This window comes from Grammomys surdaster, unplaced genomic scaffold (assembly GCF_004785775.1).
Source record: "Grammomys surdaster isolate TR1022 unplaced genomic scaffold, NIH_TR_1.0 170, whole genome shotgun sequence".
Lineage (NCBI taxonomy): Eukaryota > Metazoa > Chordata > Mammalia > Rodentia > Muridae > Grammomys > Grammomys surdaster.
The window spans coordinates 8,298,093-8,320,442 of NW_021604618.1; the positions used below are offsets into that span (position 1 = coordinate 8,298,093).

Below are 22,350 nucleotides of genomic sequence, written 5' to 3' on the forward strand. Positions count from 1 at the left end.
GAGGCTGACCCTCCTTTAGAGGAAGAAGGGCAGGGAGCATCGAGGCTGGTGACAAAATAGGTCTCATCCAAACGGGGCTTATTGACCAGGTATTGCCACGTGGTGATATACAGAACTTGGTCCAGGGGCCCTGGGTTCAAGAACTATACCTTCACCCTGTAAATGATGGGGAGATGGAAAGTCCCCTCCTCAGGCCACTCCACGTTATAGGTGGGCCATTTGTTCCCACAAAAGATAGTTTGTGGGGACCAGAGTCTTCTGAGACTAGGCAAAAGTCCTTAAAATGGTTCAGGACCAAGCCCAGTGGGGTGTTCTGTGCCCAACCCATCCTAGAAATCAAAGAAACGTCTGTGTGAGAGGACAGAACAACACAAATATGTTTAGGGCATCCTGCCTGGTGACCCTCCACTCTTCCTATTGGTTTAGGTTTACGAGTATCTTATGTGCTTCTCGAAAGCTCGGACTCTGTCGTTGTTGATAGGCTAGGGAAAGAGTGGGTGTCCCAGCCTCCTTTGTCATGTAGGATATGGCACATACAGACCACTGTATGCCAGGGGATATGGGCTATGTTTTGGAGGATAGATACTACAGGGGAAAACAAAGACATTCAAAATAACAACAACAACAAACCCACCGTGAAATGTTCCTGAGGACAGAAAGACTTTTTAAAAAGAAAGAAAGGAAAAAACAACATAAACCTGTCTACCTGGATCACCACTTCCTCTCTACCTGGATCATTGCTTCCTTTCTTCCTCATGCTTCCTTTTCCAACCTGGCACAAAGCAGGCCTGAGACCTGCAGCTTTCAGGGCCAATGCTCAGAGTTTTTCCTGTTCCCTTAGGAGGCTAGCCTCTTGTAATGTTTATTCTTTTTAAAATTATTATCCCCCCTGTTTTTTCCTTCCTGGATATGAGTCTTTCCAAATGATGAAGGCAACTTGGTATCACATCTTCACATGAAAGTCTAAGCGGTAGTTCTGATCCCTGACCAGCCCACAAAAGGTTTCAAATGCACAACAGACTTTTGTTTGATTCCAAACAAAATACATGACATCTGTGTCTGAAGAGTATTTGGAGGTTGTCAGAACCTGAGAGCAGGAGCAAGTCACCGCTGTACGGGCCTGGAAAGATATCTCCGATGTGTTAAGAGATAGCTCTTGGTGCTAGCAAACATGGGCACAAAAGCAATTTGGAAAGTTTTTTTTTTTTTTTTGGTGTTTTTTGTTTTTAAAGAAAGGGAAAATCAGGAGCCTTTTAGGGTGCCCTAGTAAGGGGTAAGAAATCAGAAGGAAACGCAAGCCTTTCCTGTATCCTAGGTTTCTAGAGTCTGGTCCTGGTCGCCAAGCGCTCACTGACAGAGGCAAACGCCGTAACCCAGAATAGGTGCGGGGGGTGGGGTGGGGTGGGGGGAGACGGGGGAGGGCGTGGTCGTCAGTTCTTGGGAGTGGCCAGTGGAGTTTGGTTGTGTTGACGCCAGTCCGCAGTCGGAGCGGAGCAGGCTCTAGCGGACTGCGAGGTTGCAGGTAAGCAAGGGCGCAGAGTCCGCTGGAGCGGAGCCTAGGGTGGGAGGTAGGGGTGCTTCGGCAGCGCATGCGTCTGGGACTGGGGGTGCGGTAAGGTTTCCTTGCTCCTTCTCTCCTCCGGAGGCCTCTCTCAGGCTTGTACCTCCTCCGCCAGCCTTTTTTGTTATGATATCGTGCCGCAGCCAGGACTCTTCCTACTCAGCGGTCCCGGAGCTCGGCCTTCCCTGGGCGCCTGACTACAGGGCAGCCCCGGCCTCTCAGGAGAATGCGGTCTCACGGGGGCCGAGGGGTAACTCAGCCTCGATGAACTAACTCACTGCCGTTCTTCTTGCCGAGGTCCAAATCTGTAACTGCTCTAGCGGGTATCTTTGGTGCATGGGCCAGGCCACTCTTCAGTCTGAGGGCAGACTTTGAAAAGAACTTTTTGTTTTCGTTCGTAGGTAGTCAAAAGCAAGTTATTAAATCTTGTTTTCTCAGCAGTAAAGGGAAAGGACTTATTTCACAGGGCGGTGGTGAGCACTAAGGTAGCTCACGGTTGATCTCCCGGAATGTGGAAACAGCCGATGTTCCGGAGGCTCTCCTCAGGGCACCTTTTCTCCAGTTCTCCCGAGCGGACACACCGAATGACCACGTCAGAATGACAATCGCGGGGCGCTCACAACATTTGCTGTTAACATTCTGGGGAGACTAAGAAGGAGTTACCTCATTATGCCCTAAACATGCTGAAAAATGTTTGGCATGTGCTTTGCTATAAATGAAAAACCTTCCTTTTCACTGGGCGGGTTGAAAGAAGTAGAAGGAAACAAAAATGTGGGAATACCGGGATGAGCCAGGGATTTGGGATCCTGGAATAAGTTGTAAAGAGAGGGAGACCATTGTAGGTGAAGAGGCAGATCTGTGCTCTTTCAAGAGTTCTGAAGTGTTTATCGCAGCCACCAGGTGGCTGGGAGGGTCCTTTCCATTGTGATGGTGTTTTGCTTTGTCCCTAGGTGCTGATGTAATTACTGCTTTGAACTGAAGAAATGATTTTTGGGTGTCTGTTGTATGCTTAGCTACAGCATGTCCAAGCTCATAAGGGCATACAAGCAGGCCCGCTAGACTGCTGACTGGGTTATATTAAGCCGCTTAGTTCCCAGATCATGATAAGTAAAAGCAAGATACATCCAAAGTGATTTTGTGATTTTGTGATTTTGTGCCCTGTTGTCTTGGGGCAGGTAATTCCATCCCTCTGGCCCTCTCAGAACTTCTTATAGGATGATAATGTTGCAGCTTTATTTTTTTATGACATGCTCAGCCTTGAAGTACATCAGCCCCAAGCTCCCTGTGGTAGCAACGCAGGGTCAAAGGTGTCTATGAATCCTATGGAAACTGTTGGTGTTAAGATCTTCAGTCTGGCCGGGCAGTGGTGGCGCATGCCTTTAATCCCAGCACTTGGGAGGCAGAGGCAGGCAGATTTCTGAGTTAGATGCCAGCCTGGTCTACAGAGTTCCAGGACAGCCAAGGCTACACAGAGAAACCCTGTCTCTAAAAACAAAAAACAAAACAAAACAAAACAAAACTCTTCAATCTGGCTGGGGATGTGACTCAATGGTAGTTCTGCATGGTGGCCTGGCTTCCATTCTTCATATTGTAAGAGGAAGAAAAGAGGGGAGGGAGGGAGAATATCATGCAGGTTCTTTGTGTTTGTTTTTGTTTGTGTTTTTCTCCTTAGCTGCCTTTATTTTGGAAGCTGAATTATAATCTTCATTTACATTCATGGTTCTGAGCTCAATCAATCTATGCTGGAATGCTGTCCCACCATTTTCCAGTAACAAGGTTTCTGGTTATATCAAGTTTGGGAGGGTTTTGTTCTGATTTTGTTTGGATTAGGGTCTAACTTTATTGACTAAATGGATCCGGGTTCAGAGGACCTTTCCTCCTCAGTCACCCAAGTATTGAGGACAATAGGCTCATGCCAACATGCTTGGCTTTATATTAGTTTTTTATTGCTGCCAAATGAATAAAAAATTAGCTTACAACACAAGTTATCTTACAGTTCTTACATCTAACTGGGGTCTGACTAAGACCACATACTGAGGTAAAATGGAGATAAGCAGGCTGGTTTCTTCTTGGAGGCCCTGAGGGTTCCTCATGCTTACTCATTCGAGTGTTGGCAGGATGCAGCCTTTGTGACTGGAGACTGCAGATCTGATTTCCCAGAGAAGTGTCTGTTACTGAGCACTCCTAGCTTCCAGAAGATGCCGTGGCCAATAGAGCTCTCCCTGTTCTCAAAGTTGGCAATATCAAGATGAGTTTGTATTGTTCTTGTCTCCCACCTCTGGCTCTGTTTCCTGGTGTCTGATAACACGACACAAGAAGGTTCTTCTCCCTTCCTCTCCCTTCTGAGCACCCTGTGATTACACTGGGACAATGACGTCATCCGAAATAATGTACATAACCGTAGAGTCATTTAAAGCCACCACTAGAGCCTGCCTGCAGTCACAGGTTTTAGACTTCGGGTCTGGGTTTGTGGAAAAGAGATGTTACTTTGCCTACCTGTGGCTGCTGCCTTGTAACTAGCTCTCCTTGGCTCTCAGCTGCTTAAGTGCAAGAGATTACATTTACCTTAGGTTATCGTTGTAGGATTAACTACATTGGTGTGTCAGGAATGCTAACACTAGCATTGGGCTGTAATACTCGCCCCCCCACCCCCAAACAGAAGTTACCTAGCAATCAAGCTTTGTTTGGTAACAAGTCCGCATCAAGTGGTGTAATCACCTGGGCCCTGAAGAAAGACACTTCTAATTATTTAATTAACACCAACAGCTCATTTTACAGCCCAGCTGGGAGAGTCACTTTTACTCCTTGAGCTAGGCCACTACAAATGACTGGTTCTTAGTGTGGCCTCTAGGAACATCTGCAGCACTTGGCAACTGTGAACAATGCATCATACTGTTGTGCTGGTGGTTTAAGCCTACCCAGACTCTAGGGTGGTGTCCAGTGGTCCTACTCATCATGGTCAAAGAAATTGAGAACTAGTGTTCAAGCCCTCTTTTATGTAGTCCAGGACACCACACATCTGCTCACAGTGGGCGGCTAAGGTCCTGCCTTAGGGATGACTGCCTTAGTGGCTGAGGGCAAATCTACGTCACAGTAGTAAGTATGCCCTCAGAAAATGCCTTAAGTGCTCCATCATAAGCCATTATGTAATATGACAGGTGCTTTCCATCTGATTCTTTGGGTTTTTTTACATGTCCATGTAAGTAAATAAGTTAATGTGTTTAAAAAAAAAAAACTTGTATTTGGGAAGCTGGACTCTTCTCTTCTTTCTTTTTTTAATGGACTACCATATTACAGTCACACTGCATTTTCTGTCTACCAGTATGACAAAAGTATTTGCTACCCACAACATTACAGCAACTCAGTCAAGCTTGTCACTTTTGACTTTCTCTTGGCTGGCAATAAATAAGAAATTTTCAGGTTGAATTTATTATAGAATGATTTTTTTTTTTACTATAGCAGCCTTTTGACTTTCTCTCTTTAATTTTTAAAGTTATATTTATTTCATTATTTATTGGTATTAATGTACCATGGAAACTTTGTAGAGCTCAGAGGACAACTTGTGAAGTTGGTCTCTTTTTCCACCACATGGACCCTGATTGAACTCAGATCATGAGGCTTGGCAGCAAGCACCTTTAATCTGCTGTGCCTTCTTGAAGGCCCTGTTTGTTTTGTTTTTAATCTCTTACTGTCTTCTAAAGGAATCTTGTAGCATCTTTACTCTATGACGTCCACTGTCAGAGAGAACAATTAGAGGAATTGCTTTCTGCTGAGCTCATTCTGCAGAGTACCTTCATGGGGCAAGGCAGGTAAGGGGTCATGTTTAGAATGTCTAGAATGCAGGGATGTAGTTCAGCTGGTCCAGTACTTACCTGGAAGATCCAAAGTGCACCCCTTATTGATCCTAGAACCCTGCCTAGGAAGTACAGAGAGTGGCCTCCTCTCCTTTTCTCTGTGTCCTCTTCCTATTTTTTAAAACAGTCTATAGAACAGCCCTGGTTCCTCCAGCATGTCCCCTGGTTTCAACAGCTGTTATTATTTTATTTACATTGAAAGAAATTCAGAGATGTAGTGCCCTGATTGAAAGTGTAATTTCCAGGTCAGGTCTGAGCCCAGGACAATGTAAATTCCAGAATTGTGTATTAATCTTCATGTTTGTTTCTTAAAGTGCCACTTGACATTCTAGTCTGTGTTGAAATTTTTAAACTGTGGTGTGTGTGTGTGTGTGTGTGTGTGTGAGTTTTGGATTGAACCCAGGGTCTCCGGTCTCAGGTCTCATGTATGATATGCCTGGCAAGCACTCGCCACTGACAGATATATACTCTGCCTTTAAAAAAATTTTTTTTTTGGTTTGGTGTTTGTGGGTTTTTTGTGGTGTTTTGTTTGTTTGTTGTTTTGGTTTTGTTTGTTGTTTTGGTTTTTGTGGTTGTTGTTTACAATTTTGAGCTAAGGTCTTGCTAAGGTACACACATTGTTCTTGAGCTAACTATAGTCCAGGCTTTAAAGTTGTGATCTTCTTGTCTAAGCCTCCCAAGCATCTGAGATCATAGGCTGTGGCAGCAGGCAGGCCCTGTTGAAGTCTTCCTTTTGTATTTTATTCCCATAGAAAATTATTATTAACCACTTTACAAATTAAAAACTGAAATAAATGATTTGGCTGTTCTGAGGTTATATAAATTGGAAACAAATTGATATTAAAATATAGTGTTCCAAATATGGGAGAATGATTAAATAACTGTTTTCAGACCAGACATAGGAGACATATATACATCAAACACACACACACACACACACACACACACACACACACACAGATGTAAACATGAAACATTCTTTACCTCAAGTAGCCAGTTCAGAGAGCTAGTATATTTTTGACATCCAATCAGGTAGGGTAATAGAAAAATAAAAAGAAACTGCACATGAAGTGCATATGCATATATATCAAATGGCCTTGTGCATTGATGTCAAAACAAAGCCATGACTAAGTTTTCAAGAGTAGAATGCGCCGAGCAGTGGTGGCGCACACCTTTAATCCCAGCACTTGGGAGGCAGAGACAGGCGGATTTCTGAGTTCGAGGTCAGCCTGGTCTACAGAGTGAGTTCTAGGACAGCCAGGGCTACACAGAGAAACCCTGTCTTGAAAAACCAAAAAAAAAAAAAAAAAGAAGAGTAGAATACTTGTGTGTGGTGAGTTGGAGGTGGAATGACAGAATGCCCATGGGCTTGAAGCTACATTGGAGATACCTTAAAATGTGGAGGGTAACAGCCAAGGAAGATAACAATCCTTTCTTCCCAGTCCTTTACTTTTTGCCTACTCCCACCCCCAAGTACATTCAATAATGAACCAAGCATTGGTTTTATAATTAGAAACCGTGGGGAGAATCTCACATTACACATTTCCTTTTTAATAGCCATAGGTCATTATCTATATTTTAGTACCTCCATTTCAGAACTCCCAAACCAAAACACTGAATAAAAAAAAGCATTGTGCAGTTTAACTGTTGGGAAGATCAAGGAAGTACTGCCAATCCATCTAAACCAAGTATCATTTACAAGACTTGTCCAGAAGGCTCAATGACGCCTCTTTTTAAACATGCCTTGGCTGCTGCTGTTGCTGCTGCTACTGCTATCATTATTAAAAGATACTACTGGTAGGCAACCAGCTAGGCATAGGAAGCAAACTAAGAATCTGAGGACTACCTTAGGTTAGGGCTCAGGTCTCTTCTGCTCATCTGGTCCCTAACGCTGAGGTGTCTTTTTTTTTTTTTTTCAAGGCTTGTTTTATTTTAATGACTGATCCACAGGAGGCCACAGCCAGGCCACTATGTACAGGCTGAGGGAAGCTTATTTCTTGGTCTCTTCCTCCTTGGACAGAGTCTTGATGATCTCCTCCTTCTTGGCCTGCAGGCGCTCCTCCCTGCGCTTCCGTGCTTCCTTGGTCTTAGACCTGCGAGCCTCAGCCTGGTCAGCCAGTAGCTTCTTGCAGGCCTTATCTGCCTTCAGTTTGTGGATATGTTCCATGAGAATCCGCTTGTTTTTGAATACATTGCCTTTGACCTTCAGGTACAGGCTGTGATACATATGGCGGTCAATCTTCTTAGATTCCCGGTATCTCCTGAGGAGCCGGCGTAGAATCCTCATTCTTCTCATCCAAGTGACCTTCTCGGGCATCCAAGCGTTGGCTGTACCCTTCCTCTTCCCTATGCCCATGTGCCTGCCCTTTCGGCGGGCCAAAGTGTTCTTCCGGCAGCGAGCCCGGGAATGGACAGTCACGGGCTTCCGGATGATCAGCCCATCTTTGATCAGCTTCCTGATCTGCTGACGGGAGTTGGCATTGGCGATTTCATTGGTCTCATTGGGGTCCAACCAGACCTTCTTTTTACCACAGCGGAGGACACTAGAGGCAAGCCTCTTCTGTAGCCTGAGCATACTCATGGCTGCGGACGCAGCAGCGAAAGGAAAGAGCTCAACGCTGAGGTGTCTAACCTCACACTTCCCACTAACACCCACTCTCTGCCTGCTTTCCTACTCTTGGGTACTGTGTGACTTCTTAGTTTCAGTGGTGATGACAGCTCCTCCTCCTCCTCTTTTGGGTGCCTTCTTTAGCCACACAATGTCCCTTGCGGTACATCTAACAGGCCCCACATTTACTGGATCAAGAGCAGAGGTCAGAGATAGCACACAGCTGATAAGTGGCCAAAACAACCCAAGGACTATTCAAGACTGTGTTCACAGAATCCTAAACTAGACTCAGAAGCCCCATCTTTGACCAGATCTCTTTTTCAGTTCTTTCCACTGTGCCTCATCACAGTGAACATCTGGGGAAGGGGTTGTGTGTATCCCCACAGTGGTATTTATGCTGGGTACCTTTCCGTGGGAAGTTTCCTAGTGTTGGAAGCTCCTGCTGATCTGATACCTTCCCAGTGTCTTTTGGGATGCAGAACTATCTTCCCTCCTCCTCTAATGCCAATGCCTGACCCATCTGGTCCATACTTTCTGAAGGTGTCTGAGGCCCTCCTGTCTGTTTGAGGATGTCTAGTCAACACTCTCCCTCTCTTCACTCCCTGCAGTAGTTTTCTAAACCCCAAGCCCTGCCTAACTTGAGTTTATAAATCATTCTTTGTAGTCAGATTCCTCCCAGCATGAGTAACCAAGCAGGAAGCTGACACATACTGAGGGGATAGGTGCTGCTTGTAAGGAAATGGCCAGGCCCTGTTTGTCCTTGAAGAACATGTACCCTTGGTGTCTCAGCATGACTCAATGGACAGTGTAGACATTGCCTTTTTTAGTTTCTCACTCTTCTCCTGACTCTGACCAGCAGACTTTTGTCAAAGACACAAAGCTGATGGCACACCCCGAACTTCAAACTTTTTAACACTAAAGACATAGGTAGCTTTCCCTACCACCGACTCCCTATGTCTGCTAGGCCCAAGCCTCGGCCTGTGGTCTAAGGAGAAAAACATGTAGAGCTCGATGATTTAAATGACTTGTCACCTCCCTGTTTCAGAGTGGGTCCCAAGGATACACTTCTTAAATCTACTCCCAAAAGTTGGCATTGAGGAAGGTTTGAAACCATGCCTTGGGTTTTTTTGTTTTGTTTTTCCTAGTGATAGGAAAATTCTAGGCATTTCCATACTTGCCTTCTTGCCTGTTGCTTGTTGCTAGTCACCTTTTCATTTGTGCAGTGAGGACTAATTATATCCACCTTACCCAATAGCCACTTTCTTCCCACATAGGCCTGTGTATACACAAGCCTTCTGTTTACACACAGTCCTTTTGTGTACACGCATGCCTGCCTTCCAGTGTCTTCCAGAGGTCTGCTTACACCCTTTATTCAGTGACCTGGCTTAGGGAGAGGGCACTCTTGCTCAACCAGTAGCTTGGGCAGGGCCATGAGAACTGAAGCTGAGGATACCATGTAAACCCATTGTCTCACATTTCAGACTTATAGACTAAACGACACTTATGGAAAGATGGTAGTTTCTCTTTTTGCAGTACTGTGTATCAAACCCAGGGTCTCACACATGCAAGATAAGCATGCCTGGCCCAGGGAAGGATGGATGTATTCCCCGTCTGTTTATGAACACTGGCTTCTATGGACTAAGTTTCTTAAGGGGCACGTGCATATTGAGGGCCAGAAGTCAGTTAGAAGGAGTTTCTGCATAGCTGCTCTCCTCCTCAGGATGAATGTTTCTTCACTATCTGAGGTCTTGAAGCAAGAGGAGAGGACTATTACAGCCCTAGTAAGAACTGCCCTTAGTTTATGCACCCTAACCCAGTGAAAGTTTCTTGCCTGTTCTGTAAGCCTTCTGTGCATTTTCCAAGACCTCCCTGGATTCTAGCTGGTGGTTTTGGAAATCCCTGGAAGGTGTCTTTGGTCAGTGACAACTCTTGTTCATTCCAGATTTGGTGGACCAGCACAATGAGAGCTCAGGGGGGACTCATCTTACTCCTGTTTCTTCTGGCTGTCTTCTGTTCCACAGGTGAGTGACCTAGACCCCCTAAACTGCCCCTGGCCATGATGCCACTTTCTCTCAGGCCTCTGGTAGTCTGAGCTGGTGCCATTGGCCTCCAATCTCTCATCTTCACGTGTTCCAGGTCCTGCTTGTGTGTCAGTTCTGGGGTGCCTGCCTGAACTTCTGTAAATCCTGGTTTACAAGAACTGTTTGTTTTAACAGGAGTGGAGAGAACAAGTTTCTCTCTTGTCCCCCCATATACTACTTTGGGATTCCAGCAGATGTCATCCATCCTTAGAATGCTACTCAAGTCCTTTCTGAAAGATCTCAGGTGTGGGATATAAGGGGGACACTGGGTGGGTTGTCCTTTTGGAAGAGTTTATTCAAGTTATTAATGCCATGGGTGTACAGACAGACAGCAAGTAGCAAGGCCTATGAGGAGGAGGGTAAAGTAGAGGCACCTTGTTTCCAGGTTTCAAAGGGGGAAGGTTTCACAGCCTGTGTCTGCAGCCAGGCTGTCTCTGATATGGAGGATGGTGCCACTCTTGAGTCTGACAACCTGAGATCTCTTAACTTCCTTGAGGAAGTGAAATAGAGCCTGCCATCCTGTTAAAATTAAGGTTCCTGGGATTAGGGATTCATATACAGGCTCTCAGTGAAGAACATGGTTATTTACAGAAGAAACCAGCAGCAGCAGTCTGGGTTGGATTTTAACACCTTTGGGCCCACTGTGAGGTCAGCCTCCTGATGTCTGTCCTTCCACCCCACCCATTTTCCTGTGCTACTGAGATAAGGCTCGTGATGGTGGCAGCAGCATCTAAATAAGCTGAAGCTACCCTTGTCATGCCCATCTGTAGTCTAAGCATTTTACATGCATTTGCTTATTTAACACTCATGCACACTTAGCAGCTTCTGTACCTAGCTCAATTTTACAAATGAAAAAAATTGAAGCCCAAGGGGGTTATGAACTTATGAATAGTACAAGATATTTTGAATTCGTGTAGTAATACCCAGAAGTAACATGTCACAACATTTAACAGACCTCAGTCTGACGCTGGAGTTTCTGGTTTCACTCACTGAAGGTCATTCCCAGGCTACTCTTCCCTTAGCTACTTCTCCTAAGACCATTCATTTCTGGGGCACCCTTCCCCTGGTTTCTGAAGAAAGTGGTTCTGACTCTTTTGTAACAACGGAAACACCCACTTATTCTTACACCACATATTCTTACAATATCCTAGCCATTATTGGCTTTTGGAGGTGGGTGGGAAGGATGGGGGTGAGAAAGAAACAGCAATGCAATGAAGCAGGAAGGGAAGGTTCCTGCAGTGTTGGGATGTTAGTAGCTGACATCCCTGTCTGATTATATACCAGGGACTATGCCTGACATCTCTTGTTCCTTGATAACCATTCTGTAGGAGGTCAGGGAGACTGTCCACTGACAGTGGAGAGGATGGAGGCAGAGTCACTTGCCCAAGGGGCCACACTGCGTGTTCTATCTCATGGCTTCATTCTTTGCTCACTTCTCAGTCTGTTTTTTGGTAACCCTCATGGTGGGCTGTAAGGGGTCCACCTCTGTCATATTACATTTCACCCTTAATTCTTCCTGTAGCCCATCACAGTGATCTGCACCTGTTTGGGAACTGATGGGTTTGGAGACCATCAGCTGCCCTGAGACAAGTCCTCTTCCTCAGAGAATTTGAGTGTGAGGCTAAAGGCAGGGGAGAAAGAGAGGGCAGACTGTCTCTCTCTCTTTTTAATTGCTATTGTCTAAGACCCTAGGAAACCTTCATGAAAATTTTTCTGGTCACAAACCAGTGTGTCAAAGGCTTTTGATCAAAGAAATAACATTGATCCTTTGTAATAAAAAAAAAAATCAAGTCGTACAGGTTTTTCAGTTGTTAGAGAAAGCTAACTCTCTCCAGGACCTTGGGTAAGAAGTGGCCCAGAGAGATAAGCCTTCCCCTCTGTCCTGGCCCAGTAACAACCATCCATTGATGTAAGGCCTGCCCTGCCCCCTTTGGTTCTTGAGATAGGTTTTTTCTATGGAGCAATCTTGGCTGCCCTGGAACTTGCTTTGTAGACCAGGCTGGCCTCAAACTCAGAGATCATCCTGCCTCTGCCTTCCGAGTGCTGGGATTAAAGGCCTGTGTTACCACCACCAGCCCAGCCAACCTGACTTCTCTTACAATCTATATTGTTTACTTTTCCCAACTCAATGAAGTTATAAAACATCTTGGCTAAACCAGTCTTGAGCCTTAGAACTGATAGTCTGGGTTCCAGCTTCAACTCTGTCACTGAGACATTTGTCATGTAACATTTGTTACGTTTGTTAGTATCTTAGCCTTAGTTTTCTTTTCCGAAATGAGGATGACATTTGTTGAGCCTGCTTTTTGTAACGATTGTATGAAGGGCCTAGCATATAAGTGCACATTGGAACACTGATTGAATGTGCCAGCTAGGGATATGTCTGCCCTACAGAAGTCTCCAGCATTGGCATTGACCTTGATCATTCTATGCTAAGTCTTGTCACTAAGCCACATGAATTCTGGCTGTAGCTAGTAGACCAGTTCACTCTGTGGGTGATAACAACCAGGCTAACACAACACCCTTCATCCCCCATTCTTTGCTTCTCTTATGTATGTATCTATACCTAGCACAAGGAAAGGACTGCAGAGAAATGGCATCCTCATGTTGATGCTGGAGGAGATAAAGCAGAAATGTCTGAGGGAGTTCTGATGGACTCTGTCCCTTTATTGTTGAGTATCCTTCTGTAGTTCAAAGCACCTCTCCAGGTATTGGTCTTGTCATCTGCAAACAAAACGAGGGTGGGGGTTGGGGGGAGTTTTGATTTGTTGTTACTGATGCTTCAGTACTGATGTTGAGTTAGAACCTTCCCAAATCAAAATGCCCCCAGTAAATGAGATGCTGCACCTGTAAAGGCTTAAGTGTTGATAGACTACAGAAAGCTTGCTTCCTGGCCATACTCAGTAGGGATGATCTCAACTTCTAGAAACATCTCCTTTGTCTCCTGATGATAAACAGAGTCATCGGCCTTGGAACTAAAGGTCATTGCTTGGGTTTCAAAACCCACACTGGGCTTAATCATGACATACCTAGAATATCCTTCTGTGAGACTGTATATATTTTATCTTTGAAAATATTTTTCTGTGGGTGGGTGCTAGCAGATACTGCTGTCCCAGTGGAAGCCTGTGGCAGGAAGATCATTATCTCTGGCATGGGGAAGGGTATGCCTCCACACCCACACCAGTCAACTCGGCCTCACCTTCTCTGTACATATACTTACTATAATTCATTTTCACCTCATCTTCAGTTATAAAATTGAAGAAGATTTTAGTTAGTAAAACCTGAGTTTTAGCTCTCAACAGTAAATCATAATTAGTTGGGTTTTGTTGTTGTTGTTTTTGAATTAGGAACCAGGGCTTAATGTTTCTGCTTATGACTGGGTTGCCCAATCCACAAGAGTTTAGTGTATACCTGTTGTCTTGTGTTGTCTGTCTATACTTCTGGCCCTTGGTCTATCCTTGCAGGAAGCAGTTCAATGATAATATCCTAGTCCAGAGGTCATTCAAACTTTTTCTCTAATAAGCCAGATAGACAATACTTACGGCTTTATCTGCCAGGAAAAACAAGCACACTCAACAGGCTCATATAAATAAAAATAGAGGAAACACATTTCTACAACATTTTGATTGTCAAAAATCCACACTGTAATAACCGCCTATCAGTGTATAATGTCTGTCTGCTGATGGATGGAATAATATGTGATAGGTGGATAATGTGTTGCTTAGGGTTTCAGGGTTAGTGTTCCCCAGCATGGAACTAGTTAGTTGTAAATGTTTATCTAGTAGTACTAATCTGTGAAGAGATTTTTTTTTTATTTATTTTTTCTCAAATCGTAATTCATTCACACAGGGGTTATAAACACAGAAAGGCAGGATGTGGGGAAGGGAATGACACTGGAGTGTGGGTGTTCAGGGGGAATACAGATATCTTCAGAACTGGGTATCGGCTGGGTGAAGGTTCAGGGGACAAGTCACTATGACTCTGCCTATGACCCGCTTGTCCTTATCTAAGTTGGTATTGTCTGCCAAGGCTACCTATTTACAAGGTCTATGACTACTCAGGCTTGTAGATTTCCACAAAAGCTGCCTGTTTACATTAGCTTATAGCCATCTGTTTCAATGTTTTTCCACTGAGACCCAAGACTTGGTGTTAGTATACATGTATGACAGGCCTATTGCTAATTTTAGGCCTATGGCTGATTTTAGGCCTTCAGTGTATAAGCAGGGCTGCCCCTGACATCTCCTCCCTTCTCTAAGTATAGAAGGGCTGTGGCAATTCTAAACTTGCAAAGGCGGGGATAGAGGCCTGACCTCCAGTATTTGAAGGGGACCTTGTAATGGCTCCAGTCCCCCTGTCGTTGTCCAGTGAGGCATGAGGGCCATACCCGTCCCGATGTCTTTTTCCTGGAGAGGGGATACTTTTGACATCAACCCCTATGCAGTCAGGCTTGTCCCTCAGGGAACCCAGAGAGATATTTTTATCTTTTATTTATATTCCCTTGCAGTGCTTAGCCTCTCAGCCTAAGCAAGAATTCAGATCACCTATCAGAGGGGGGTCTGGGTGGCCCCTCTCTGCTTGGTCTAGGGGCAGAAGTCCCCCCTTTTAGGTTGGATGGAGATGGGTTTTGGAAACACCTTGTATAAAGTAACAACCTCATCTTGAGTCTCGTGGTCCTCCATAGCTAACTTATGATAATGTATCTGAGTAGGTTTTGCTACCAAATTATTTATCTGTTGTATCATAGAGTTAGTCTGCCTATTTGAGGGCCAGGGACCAGCAGACAAAAAAGCAAAAAGAACCCAAATAATGGTCCCAAGATGGGGGGAAATAGGGTTAACAACCTTGGAGAGGCTGAAAACCAATTCTTGTACCAGCATTCATCTGTCTCCTTCTCTCTCTGATTTTTCTTAGGGCCTTCACTACTATTTCATGCTCTCTTTAAACCTCCTTGTCTTGTCTATGTAAAGGCAACTTTGTTCTTTAAGGGCTGTACACAGTCAAGAGCTGTACACAACCTTTTCTATTGTAATAGAGTAAATCAAGTCCAATAAGGATCTTTGCGATTTTAGGAGGTCTCTTCAGACAGCGAAATGAGGGATTTCTTCAGATTAGTGATGTCAATCTCTAGCTGTTTGATGTTCTTGTCAGTGGCCCTTCAAAGGTCTGAGTAGTATAAGTTCAGAGGCCAGCATCTGGATTAGAACTTCTAACAGCAGGCATCACGGGTGATTCATTTTTACCTGGAAAGGAAAAAGAAGGGGATTCTCAGGGAGATTTCTCTTCCCTGGATGTAAATTGTTATTCATCGTATTTATGGTTGGGTCTGGCTTTGTGGGGGTATCTATTTTTTTTCATTAATCTTTTTGGTAGCCAGTTAGCTGTGCCTTCTGTGGTATCAGACAGGCATATCAATCCTCGGCCCCATAAGGGAACTGGGTCTGGGCCATTCCCTTTAAGGGTAAGAGGGTCCTTCCCCATATCTGTGGCAAAGTTTTGTTGGTCTCGGTGGTGCCAAAGGCAGTCAGCAGCAGATTTTCCATGAGCTTTCAGCTTTAGAGAGATAAAAGTGAACAAGGCATGATGGAGAGTATTTCAGGGGGACTCCTGAGGGGGTACCGTTCCCCCTCTTTTGTTTTTAAAGCCAATTTTTCAGAGTTCTTGTAAAATCAGGGCAGAAGCGCCAAGAGTCGCTCCTTCCACACTCAGAGAGTCATGAAGACCCTATTTAAGGATATATAAATCTATATTAATAATCTTTTGTCAAAAGACTGTTATAGCACCGCCGACAACTAATCAGACTATATAATATATCATTAGTAATAGCTTCTTCTACTTTTTGTGAGATTACCTCTCTTTTGTCAATTAATTGTTGAGGAAAATTAGGATTTACCTCTCTCTTGAGAATATTGAACAGAGACTTAAATTCTTTTGTGGAGAGCATAAAATAGGATCTTAGCCAATTAGCAACTCCTAGAAACTTTTGAAAATAATTTAAAATAAGTAAACTCTCCCTCTCTCTCTCTCTCTCTCTCTTTTTTTTTTTTTTTTTTTTTTTTAGATACTTTATCTGGGTGCTGCCTGAGTTCAAGCTCCAGGGAGTCCCTCTTTCTCTTGGCTTTCTGGGGTTGGGTACAGAGCTGCCGCCTGTGACCTGCTCTATGCTCGGGCCCCCTGTGAAGAGATTTTTGTTTTACCTTTGAACATGCCTTTTCACATCAAGAGCTACTTGATGTCTGCACAGCCGAGTATAGTTGTGCTTGTTAAACCTTATGCAGTTGTTAGCGCATTCTCTCAGTAGATTTGATGGCGGTTCCATTGCAGGTTACCACCTTTGAGCTGAAGGCTAGGAGGAAGCTTTCCACTTGCACAGATAAATGGAGCTTTCGTTTGATTTTTTTTTTTTTTTGAGGGGATACCATGTAGTCCAGGCAGCCCTTGAAATCACTATGTAAGCAATGCTGGCCTTAACCTCCAACTCTGTTCCTCCGTCTCCCAAACGCGTGGATTGCATGTGCATATCAGCATGTCCAGCTCATCTGGAAGGATTTAAAAGTGAGGGGATTCTCTTTGTACTTGGGTCCATCCTGTTTTTAAAACTGCTTTACGGCTTATGAATCCTCTCATTAAAAATCTACCTGTTGGGTAGGTGTGGTTGCACATACCTTTAATTCCCAACCCTGGAGAGGCAGAGGTAGGCAGAGAACTCTGTGAGGTCAAGCCCAGCCTGGTCTACATGGTGAGTAGACAGCTTGAGCTATATCGAAAGACCCTATCTCAAAAACAAAGCAAAACAAAACACACATGCTTGCCAAGGACCAATGCAGGCCTTTGTGGTCTCTGACTTCCTTCAGTCTCTTCCTTGTTTTGTTTTTTAAATGAAGTGGTTTTTGTTGTTGTTGTTGTTTTGTTTTGTTTTATTAATCATACAGGCTGTGTTTTATAATTCTGTGTTTGAGCTCATTTTTCTGCAGCTAATTCAATGAATTCAATAAATCACGGCAAAGTCAGTTGTCTTCCTGCCACCAAAATGGATTCTCAATCTGAATGCAAAGATAGTAAACCCATTGTTGCTTTGCGTTTGCTTAAGTTAGCTTTTCCTGGAATTTCTGTTTTAGGTACTGTACTACTATCCAAGCAAAGACAGAACTCTTATCTCAAAGGGGTTAAGAGATAGTTTCTTCTGGAGCCCAGCAACACAGATTTCGATTACCCTAAATTCTATGTTCCAACATGGAAACAGTTTGATGAGAAAAATAGAAAATAGTAATAGAACCAAGAAAGTCATAAATCAAGACACGATTGGAATACATTAATGAAAACGTTAGGTTAAAGTGAAGTGGAGGGACCTCAGACGCTCTCTGGCTGTGTTCGTGTCCTCTGGTTGGTTAGAAACAGTGTTCAGTCTGTACATTCCAAACGATTTGGTCAAGTACAGAGGCAGGCCATAAAAGGCTAAGAGGGCTAAAGATGGCTCAGAGGAATTTGGTTCTGGACTTCACATTCCCAACTCGACAGTCCTTGAAGCCCTGCTCGCTCATCAGCTTCAAAGAAGCTCAGTTAAGGCTTTAGCTTTTTTCCAGGAGCTTTGGTTCATAGTGTTGAAAGGTCTTAAATGTGATTTATTTAACATCAGAGAGTGTAGCAGCATCTGAAGGGAAAAGAGGGGACTTCAGAAGGAAAAACAAGGACATTTGTTTCCATTTGAGGAAGGAAATGAGTCAGGGACTGGCGGAGAAATCTAGAAGGTGAACGGGAAGTATGGAAGAAATGCACCTTAGGTACATTCTCCAGATGGGTGGGAAGTGTGCCCTTTGACCTCCGAGGTTCTTGACAACTGTCATTCTCCTGGAATCCACACACTCTAGGGCATTTGCCTCATGAACTCTTAGACAAGCTATCTACCGCTCCCAGAGCAGCTGGGGTCCTAGAATCAACCTAGAACTGAGGGCTGCTGGAGATAGAAGGGCAGCATCTGTTTCTCCTGGATTTAGTGTTTCTTCCCCCAAAGTCTGGGGGTGGGGAGCATGCCTGAGGAGCCTCAGAATCACAGGGGGTAGGGAGCCCTGTATCCGTTAAGACAGGGAAGCATGTTCTGATTAGCTGCTAGTTCAAACTTAATAGATATTCCTTCCCAAGGTGAAGGATAAATGAATCCCCACCCCCATTTCCTCTGCCTTCTTTTCCCCACCAGTCATGAACTTCCTGTGTGACTCATAATGGTGGCTGAACCTCAGGCAGCCCTGTAGGGAAAGAACTGAGCTTCCCTTGCCCTAATGAAACTCAGTCTGAAAGTAGGGAGGGGGCTGTTTGGGGAAAAGAAAGGATTCAGCAGGAGGGAAGGGAAGAAGGGCGGGCAAAGAGAGAATGTGAATGTGCTTATTATAATATGTTGTGTACCTGTATGAAATCTTCAACGTTTTAAATTAAAAGATAAAAATAAGAAAGCTGACCAGGACCTGTGCTCACTGGTGGTGGTGAGGTCTGCCAGGGTCTACGACACTGCTGGCTTCAACAGAACCCAACAATCTCTTTCTGATTCTAGGTGTTAGCCTCAACTGCTACAACTGTTTAGACCCGGTGGTGATTAATTCATGCAAAACAAACAGCACTTGCTCTCCTAACCTGGATTCCTGTCTTATCGCTGAATCTGGTAAGAACCTCTGGGCTTCCTGCGTGAGTATGGTCAGGGGTGAGATCCTGGACCTCTCCAAACCTTAGCCAGTTTGTCCTCACCAAGTAATGGCTGCCCTTTGTTAACACCAGTTGGTCACAAAGTACTGGGCACTAAGCATTTTCTATATACTTTATACAAAAATAACTCCTCTCACATAACTCTCGGGGCAGTCTTCCTGTGTGACAGATGAGAAAATTGAGGCTCAGATAACACAACAGGCAAAGGTCAAGCAGCCAACATAGGGTTTGGAATTTGGAAATTCATCTGACTCTTGAAACTCAGGCTTCTTAGTAGTAATAATGAGCCTGCCTCCCAAACTTCTGGGAGTCTCCAGTGTACCAGGGTCTGAGCTAGAGATGAAAAAATGAAGAAAGGGTATTTGTCAAAACTTTGTCCATGGCCTGTTTGCTTGTCCCAAATGACTGTTTATACTTCTGTCTGACCCTATGAATCCAGTACACGTGGAGTCCTGAGTCAACCTGGAATGAGCTCAGAGGATACTAAATCTCACATGACTAATAAGGAAAATTATTCATTTGAGAAGCCACACTGCAGATGCCTAGGACAGTGGCCCCAGAGAACAAGGCATTTTTGAGCAAGGGAAGGGGTCTAATATGTACAAGTCCGTATCATCTGCTTTAAAAGTTGGCTGAACTATGGAATATCTACGTAAGAACTTAGGAAATGGTTGACTGGGAGGCCAGCAGCTATCCCCTTTGTTTTTAGTGGTTATAGCTCTAAGATAAATGTTAAGGATTAATGATAGCAAGAAGTGAAGGCCATTTCAGTATACTCTGAAATATGAGATAAAACCCTTTCTAAGAGATAACAATAAAAACTGTCTTCCAAGGTATTTTCTCTCAGAAATGAGAAAACCTTTCAGTTAAGTAAGGACCAATCAAAGGTACTTTGTTTTAAAAATAGGAGTATCTGTTGATTTTTATGTAAATTCCTGGTGTGTAGCTGAAAATCTAGGCTTTATGTTCAAAATGTTGGATTCCATGGGGAAGAGGAGGAGAGCAGTTCTTCCACATTGAAGACCATGTTAATTCACTGCTAGGTAGAGAATGTAGTAATTCCGCCCCTGGGTACCAAGATCATGCCATTTTCCCATCTTCTTTTCTTTCTTCCTTCCTTTCTTTTCTTTTTTCTTTTTGTTGAATTCTTTTCATGCAGTATATTTTAATTCATTCAATTTTTTCTTGATATTAACCCGCCTTATTAGGTAAGACACAATCTTTATCTTTTCATCACTGTATAATAAGCAGATTTCATGGATATTTTGTTATTAAAAGTTCCTGCTTTTAAAAATCTTAGTAGACATTGCCACACTTCCCTTCTGAATAGAAGTATAGCTGCCTATAACTCTCCCTACACACACACACACACACACACACACACACACACACACACACACTACTCTACTGGCTCTAACAAGACTTTAGATTTATGGAAAAGTCTCCATTTGAAGGTGTGCCGTCACTTGCTTGTTTATCTTCATACCCCAGTTGGGTTGCCTCCTTCTGCCCAAGTCTCTCTATTCCCATAGGCTAAGCTCCAAGACACAGAATGGCAGGTTCAGAACTATATCTGCATGGCAGCAGCTGCTGCTGCTGCTCCTCCTCCTCTTCCTCCTCCTCCTCATTCTCCTCTTCTTCCTCCTCCTCTTCTTTCTCCTCTATCTTCATCCTTCTCCTCCTCCTCCTCTTTTTGTTTATGGTTCTTTGTAAATTTCACACTGTGTACCCCAGTCCCACTCATCTCCCCCTCCTCTCAAACCCACCTTCCACCTTTGCAGCCTTCCCCTCTAACAGAGAAAGTAAGAATCTCCTTGTGGAAACTGTAGTGTGCCACAGTGTGTCTCACAGTATACCCTTTTGTCTACACTTCTTTGCTTGAAATGACTTGGTCTGGTACTAAGCCTCTGGCTTCTGCTACTCTATAATACTGGCATCTCTCTGGAACTCCTCTCAGATATCCTGTTGTTGCCCTCTGTCATGGAGGTCCTTTAGTTTTGGAACTGTAGGATCGGTCCCTTCATGCACTCCAGCAGTTTATCAATGGGTTGGATGTTGGGATGAGCCAGTTCAAGGCCCTGGATCTGTGTCTGAGAGGTATCTGAGCTGGTCAGCCTGCCAGCTCTCCTGCTGACATGCCCTCAGGCAGGCTCCCCAGCAAACCCCACAACTAGGGCCAGATCTACCCTGTTGTCCAGGCGAGGTGCAGGACCCACTTTCCCAAGTGTTGCAACAAGTGAGGGACATGGCTACTTCTCCCACTCTCATGACCCCAGACCAGCTCTCCTGCCTGCCACAGATGAGAAGGATGAAGTAGGGGAGGAGCTTGTCTCTTCTTGACCACTTCGTGGCTTCTTAGCATCTATGTGTGTCTCTCCACAGGAAAACTAGTGTATCAACAATGTTGGAGATTTACCGATTGTGATCCCAAGTTCATTATGAGCCGATTAGAAGTGACAAACGTAAAATACAGATGCTGCCAGGTGGACTTGTGTAACAATGAGCTCAAAGAATTAAAGCCAAACAATGAAGCAACCTCCTTATTGGGGAAGACAGCCTTGCTGGGGACCTCGGTTCTGGCGGCCATCTTGAACCTTTGTTTCTAAGGCATCTCTAAGCTCCCGATGCCTCCTTGTATCCTTTTTTTTTTTTTCTTCTTCTGCTGCTGCAGCACTCTAAAGCCATTATTATTTTCCAGCTGTATTCGTTTAGGAAACAATAAAGTTAACTTGAACATCTTGGATAAAAGGGAGGAATGTAAGCTGCGTGGAAGGGCACCATGCACACAGGGAAGGCCCACTTGCAGTTACAGAGGGAAGTACATGGGTAGAACACCAATAGGTTATATAATCTTCCTTTGCCACTTGGGAGGACTGGCTTTCAGTTTCAGCTTAAGTGTGTTTCAGCAACCCTCAGGGATATTTCTCTGGTTCCTGGAATGTAGCTGAGGTGTGAGATCAGACAGTACCTTGTAGGAGTGAGTGAGCCAGGAGGATTCTCTTCACCACTCTGACACACTCAAAATGCTTTCAGAGTCTTTACAGGTCCTGAGCTGGTGTGGGAATGATCCTGATGTGAGCTCTCAGTCGGGGCAGTGATTGTTCATTTGCTTAAAAACAAACAAACAAACAACAGTGCTGGCCATGAAGCCCTGATCACTGAGCATGTAGGCAGGTGCTTTACCCATAAGCCACAGCCACAGCTCAAGCAGTGAATGGAACAGCTGTGTTTAGCTAGAAAATGCTGGGAAACGAAACAAGCTCTGACCCAAATGTGATGATGCTTTCTTAGTATGCTTAGTATCTCAGTACTGGGGGGCAGAGGCAGGAGGATGGCCGGAAGTTGAAGGCCAGCCTGACCTACATAGTGGTTTCCAGGCTACCTAAAACTATTTAGTAAGAGCTTGCCTCAAATTAAAAAAAAAAAAAAAGAAAAAGAAAAGAGAAGAAAAAAAAAAAAGGCGGGTGGTGGTGCATGCCTTTAATCCCAGCACTTGGGAAGCAGAAACAGGCATATCTAGCCAAGGCTATACAGAAAAACCCTGTCTATAAATAAATA

General features: G+C 44.3%; 1 protein-coding gene and 1 pseudogene across 5 annotated transcripts; one reads left to right on the forward strand and one right to left on the reverse strand.

Moving 5' to 3' along the window:
- The first annotated feature begins 1,445 nt into the window (after positions 1 to 1,445).
- Cd59 (CD59 molecule (CD59 blood group)) lies at positions 1,446 to 22,251 on the forward strand. Of its 5 annotated transcripts, none has more exons than XM_028767123.1 (4): positions 1,446 to 1,522; positions 9,966 to 10,044; positions 18,644 to 18,751; positions 21,175 to 22,251. In XM_028767123.1, exons 2-4 carry the CDS (start codon positions 9,984 to 9,986, stop codon positions 21,396 to 21,398), a joined length of 393 nt encoding a protein of 130 aa, XP_028622956.1. In that variant the 5' UTR covers positions 1,446 to 1,522; positions 9,966 to 9,983; the 3' UTR covers positions 21,399 to 22,251. The 5 variants fall into 5 exon arrangements, with proteins under 5 accessions (XP_028622956.1, XP_028622957.1, XP_028622955.1 ...); XM_028767124.1 differs by lacking the exon at positions 1,446 to 1,522 and adding an exon at positions 1,563 to 1,612; XM_028767122.1 differs by lacking the exon at positions 1,446 to 1,522 and adding an exon at positions 1,723 to 1,811.
- On the reverse strand, positions 7,317 to 8,022 carry LOC114620953 (annotated as a pseudogene).
- Positions 22,252 to 22,350: the final 99 nt, after the last annotated feature.

Excerpts from the sequence above, each read along its gene's own strand:
- Cd59 (XM_028767121.1), top strand. The coding sequence starts at position 9,745 with ATGAATGTTTCTTCACTATCTGAGGTCTTGAAGCAAGAGGAGAGGACT. Across the intron at positions 10,045-18,643 it reads GGCTGTCTTCTGTTCCACAG|GTGTTAGCCTCAACTGCTAC; the intron begins GTGAGTGACCTA and ends TTCTGATTCTAG. Across the intron at positions 18,752-21,174 it reads CTGTCTTATCGCTGAATCTG|GAAAACTAGTGTATCAACAA; the intron begins GTAAGAACCTCT and ends GTCTCTCCACAG.